General features: G+C 26.1%; 1 protein-coding gene across 1 annotated transcript; it reads right to left on the bottom strand.

The window, feature by feature from the left end:
* Positions 1 to 389: 389 nt before the first annotated feature.
* Positions 390 to 5,422, bottom strand: LOC145572399 (uncharacterized). The gene is made up of 4 exons (XM_081631376.1): positions 5,328 to 5,422; positions 3,119 to 3,377; positions 1,557 to 1,751; positions 390 to 786 (listed from the first exon to the last, which is right to left on the bottom strand). The coding sequence occupies exons 1-4, from the start codon at positions 5,420 to 5,422 to the stop codon at positions 391 to 393; spliced, it is 945 nt and encodes a 314-aa protein (XP_081487502.1). The 3' UTR covers position 390.
* Positions 5,423 to 6,028: the final 606 nt, after the last annotated feature.

Raw genomic sequence — 6,028 nt, 5'->3', positions numbered from 1 at the left:
TAGTAAGTTGTAAGTCATCTGTAGAAAAAAAAATCCAAAAAAAAAAAAAAGCTAGTAAATTAAAAGAAAACTATGGGAGTACTATTTATATAGTCTAAATGAACCACTAAATCTACATATAAGAAAGTGAGGAGACTTCTAATAATTTTGAGAGTTAAATGATGTTTTTGGTAGAGCTACTCAAATTATCTGTATACATTTAACTAACAAATTTATCAGCTGGATGAACTACAAGTACTTTTTTTTTGAAACAAACTACAAGTACTTTTAGATACAATTACAAAGCTTAAACATCAAATTTTTTAGTAATGTGATCCGATAAGCGCATCATTATATCTAATATTAACAAAAGACCAACATAGGATTGGTGACGTTAATTAATTAATGTTTTTAGAAATTGATTTCACGTCTTTCAGCAAAAAATTTCCCACTAGTTGGTTGTCCCGGAAGTAACGCAAGCCACACACCGGTATCAGCTGCATCTTCAACACATACATTTCCATTCCACCCTGTCAATGCCGTTTTAACCCAACCAGGACAAAAGCAGTTAACACATATTTTTTCACCTTCAGGTCTATTAGATAACTTTCTTGACAAATATCTTGTATAACAATTTGTAGCAAGTTTCGATATTGAGTAATCAGTGAATGTTTGAGGCCACCCTCCGTTAATCCAGCTACCGTCTTTTGTTTGTTCTAGAAATTTATTCAAAGTATCGTCAATTAATTCCTCCGACAATAATTCTTCATTAGATAGTTGTTCTCTCAATGTATCATCCTCAATCCTCTGAAAAAAAAAATGCAAAGCAATTAGAAATACAATATTTTCTAAGTTTTGAGAAAATATAAGATAAGAAAAAAAATTACTTATTTATCTTAGCAATTTATTGATCATACCTTTAGTTTCCTATACGTCAATAACCTTCTTGTTTGTTATTTCCTATAGATTTAGTTCATACTTATTTTATATGAGTCCAATTATACACTACTTTTTTTTTTTTTTGAAATTACACACTACTTAGTACTCCCTTCATATCTAAATAGGTGTATCACTTTGACTTCTGCAATATTCACACACTACGTTAACTTGAGTGTTTACAAATATACAAAAATCAAATGTCATTATTATATAACCTTTAATCGTGTATTTTCATAATATCGGATATTCATAAGTTAAAGTATATAAAATTAAAAAAAAATATTAATGGTTAAAGTTGTGCATTAACATGCATGCTAACCAAATGATGCATGTATTAAGATATAGGATGGGAGTAATATATATGCCTCTATACAACATTTTATTTCCATTGACTCAGATCACATCAGTATTTTCCTTGGGGTTTTTTTTTTCCTTTTTTTATAATACCCTGGTTTTATATTATACACTAAGTTTTATTCTTACATTGGTCAATGTAGAACTTTGAAATTAATTTCTCTAACTATTTATAGAAATAGTAGAAAGTTGACATTTATTTTAAAATAAATCATATATAAAGACAAATGTCTTTTTGAGAAAGAAGGGGTATCAAAAAATAATATAATTAGGTTTTAACTTACATTTTTTTTGCCATTCAATCTTCCTAGCCTTGAGCTAATATTCACAATGCGAGCACCGGAAGAAGAAGGCCTCATCAAGGGTATCATAGCATTAATAACATTTTTAGTTCCATAATAATTTGTTCTAATAACTTGCTCTGCATGTTCAACAGAATTCTCTGATCCAACATTGAAATTGATGCCTGCATTGTTTACCTGCATTACACCAAATTTGAGAATACAATTATCAAGTAAGGATACGATTATTCCTATATAAATTTATTTATTAAGGAAATATATATTAGGTCTAAATGATTCATCATCGTACTTATAACATTCATACAAACTCATTATGCTTTTATCTATACAAACACTTTTTAGCATACACAAGCATGCGTACATAACTACACACACTTCATCTATACAAACACTATTTAGCATACACATGCGTGCGTACACACGCACACTTCCTCTATTTCTTATTAATTAGAAACACATGCAAATTAAGATGATGATATTGAAAGATAATTGACTAATAACACACCCTTTCCCACCCTTTTCTTTTAAAGCTTATACTTCCCTGATCCATAAAGTTGTTTTTGTTTATTATAGCTAAATGAACTAAGGAATACGGTTAAACAAATGTAAATATTCTTTAGTAAAGAAAAAGTGATTAGGAATAAAAAGTTGACCCATTTAGTGGAGTATTGCTATAATGGAGGGTGAAAGTTTTTTTTTTTTTTTAATGTCATAACTTACAGGAATAAAAAGGACCTATGAGCATCTTTATAGAACGATATAAACAAATAAAATAATAGAATGTTAAAAAGTATATACATAACTTCCCAATTAATTTACATAATAAAATTTATATTTAGTTTGTAATTACAATATAAAAATTATATTTTATTTGAATACAAGTAGCATAGAGTAGTTTATTGTGCATTTGTGTTATCCAACTTAACATTCAACTAGAGAATAATTTTAGGTAACTCTAAGTATCCTTAAATAAACTTTTCAACCTTCTGTCGCCAAAGTGTTAGAATTGAATATAAAAAAAAATCACCAATAAGAAGATTATTTTTTGACTTTTTTTTTAAAGAAGAAAAAAAAAAGTCAAAAAATATATATTTTATTAAAAGATTATTTTTTGACTTTAATTATATGTATTACAATTGTATAGACAAGATAGAATGAAAGTATTTTATGTAAATATATTTTGCGAATTAATTTATCTTATTGTTGAGCTTTTTCCTTAATGATATTATTGGAAATTCGTTATACATTTGTGGATAAGGATATATTTAAATTTTTAATACAGTATGATATCATATGAGGTAATTTTACTTCATTTTTCTATATTTAAAATCACAAAAGAAAAATTGCTCCTTTCTTTTGTAAAAATACGAATATTTATTTTGTTTGTTAAAAACTATTAAAATTCAATAAATGTTAAAAGGTTTTGTGCACACTATAAGAAATCTACATCAAATTTATTTCTATAGCCAAAAAATATTAGTGAAAATAGAAACTTATCTTCAACTTGTCTTATTAAAAAATAAGTTATTGAGAAGGTGAATTACCAGTATATCTAGGCCACCATGTGTTTCTTGAATCCATTCAGCAAAATCCTTAATGGATTGAGGATCAACAATATCTAATTGATGGAACTCTACCAACAATCCAACTTCTTGCAATACTTTCACAGCCTCAATACCAACTTCAGTATCTCTTGAGGTAAGTACAACTGTCAACCCGTGACCAGCAAGTTGTCTAGTAATCTCAAAACCAATACCTCTATTACCTCCCGTTACTACTGCAATAGTTTCAGGGGTCCACCATCTATGATAATGTTTAAAGACAAAAATGTATTAGATTCTCAAAAGTAGTCGCAAAACCTAAATCAGATTAATGAGTGAGTGGGTTGAATCTACACAATTTTCACAATCAATAAATAAATTATTAATTATTCTAAAAAATTACTAAGAAACATGAGAGTTAATAATCAAATAATATTACATATATTTTCATTTATTAAGTGCATAGGGTGTACTTCTACATTAGCATGGGATATTATTTACCAGATAATTTAATTTACCTACTTGTCTGGTGCCTATTATACGCTTAATAAAAAATAACAATCAAAATAGATAGCACATGTCTCCTCTTTACATACGAATTGAGTTCCTTCCCTTTATAAATGGAAAGTAAATAACTTAATAACAAATGATCAAGAAGGCGCTAAATAAGAAGAAAAAAATTCAATTCGTTGACATAATTTTTTTTTTCCTTCCCAAAATTCACAATTGCTTATTTTTTTTTGTCATGGATAAAAATAAACTTACAATACCCTTTTATATATAAAAAAATTCAATATCACTTCATATTTGATTTCCTTATTTTCTGACTAAAAATATTTTCAATGTTCGATATATATTATTTAACTTCAATCTATCAAAATATACAATGATGCATTTAATTAAATTCAATAAATACTGCTATTAAGTGAACCTTGATTGAGTTACAAAATTATAAATGTTGAATAAGATGAATGATGATTTTTATTCTTTGAAAATTCAAGCTATGATTAAGTATTTCAATATTTTGTTTGCATTTACGTGGTAACATGTATACTCTTTCTATCTCTAACTGTTAAGTTGACAAACTTTGATACATAGATTTTTAATCAAATTTAATTGACTTCTTATTTAATTGTGTGATAATTGATATTCGGGTTTTTTTTCTTTAAATTAGTGGGTAGTTGGATTTTTATCTATCTATTCATTTATTTATAATAGAAATGGATAGAAGGTTTTTTTTTATTTATTTTTTATTTTTTATTATAGATAGTGAATAATAGGTCCAAAGTGATGTGAAGAAATACTATAAAATGAGTGGGGCCAATCGATTTATGAAAAAAAAAAGAGAAATAAATCAATTGAAGAGGGTAAATGTGATATTAAAATAATACAATTTTTTTTTTATTTTTTTTTTGGTAATGACATTACTTAAAACAATACAATTTTAAAATCTATGGCCAATTTACCACAAAAGGTTAATCCCCTAAGATAACGAAATTATAATTGATCCATAAAATCATAATTACTAAAAATTGATTAAAAAAATACACAATTTATTTTAAAATTTCATTAGGTGATTGACAAAGTTTCTTAAGTTGCGTAGTAGAATAATACATTTTGCTATCTAAGACCAGTTTTGCTATCAACAAGACTAATGTGAGTGCCGCAATATAGTTGATCCCCTAAAATAAGAAAATTATAACATAATGATGAATATGCATATTTTATGACAATAAAAATATTTCCATCAGATTCTAATACAATACTCATACGAATAATATCAAGGTACTAATTTTTATTTATTTATTTATTTATTTTAGTTTAGATTTGATGAATTGAATATGGTCATCATCTGAAGAAAAGGGAGGCATGCATGATTATCTGTTAGGAAAAAGATCAATGTAGAATAATTTCATATATACCTTCCCTTTTTTTTGATTAAAAAAATGTCTTTATTTATTTGTTAGAGTTAGGTGCTTGTATACCTATTTAAGCACATACGCAACAATAACATAATCACCTCCACCAAAATTAACAATTATCACAACAACAAACTATCTATATCCCATGGAAGAGGAAGGGGAAAATCTTACTCCTAATCCACAATAGTTGGTATTTATATATAATATGAATAAATAATATAAATTTATTTCATATATTTATGTTCGTTACATGTACATATTAAAATAAAGGGTTGAATACTGATAAATACCGTCGATGATCTGAATAAGGAATGGTACGAAGCAACGAAATTTCTTGGAGCCTCTTTTCACGACGCTCTTTTGATCGTTCTTTTCCTCCCCCCATTAATATTTTTTCTTCCTAATAATTTAAGATTATGTTTATTAGAAATAGAGGAAACTAAAAAGGAGAGAAAGAGGAAAAATAAGGAAAAAAAAAAGACAAATTGATAAGAAAAATAATAAGAAGAGTGTATGTGCGAGGTTGTAGGATCTTATGTTCCTATTTAAAATTTTTGCGATATTTCCATTATTTAAGGTGTCAATTTATTATATTTTCCTTTTTCATTATTTTTAAAAATATTTAACTTTATTAATAGCTAGTGTTTAAATAAATTTATTTATTAATCATAAAATAAAATCATGTTTAATAGGTGTCTATACTATATACTAAAGTAATCACCGGAGGGGACACTAGGCATAATTATGTGAAAATTTTTCCCTCCAAAATACTATATTTTTTTTTTTAAAAAAAAAAATCTATTAAAAAAATTAAAATTCTTTTAATAAATTTATTTTTATATATTTGTAACACATAAGAATTTAAAGGATAGACATTAATGAATTTAAATTTCAAAAAAAAAAAAAGTGTTACGTAAGTCATTTTATTTCAATTTGACTATTATTAATAAATCTTACTTCATAAAATTGTGCATTGCACGGGGCCACAACT

This window comes from Chenopodium album, chromosome 12 (genome assembly GCF_948465745.1).
Source record: "Chenopodium album chromosome 12, dcCheAlbu1.1, whole genome shotgun sequence".
Lineage (NCBI taxonomy): Eukaryota > Viridiplantae > Streptophyta > Magnoliopsida > Caryophyllales > Amaranthaceae > Chenopodium > Chenopodium album.
Note: the sequence above shows the minus strand (reverse complement) of the source record. Positions and strands in the feature narration are given on the sequence as shown.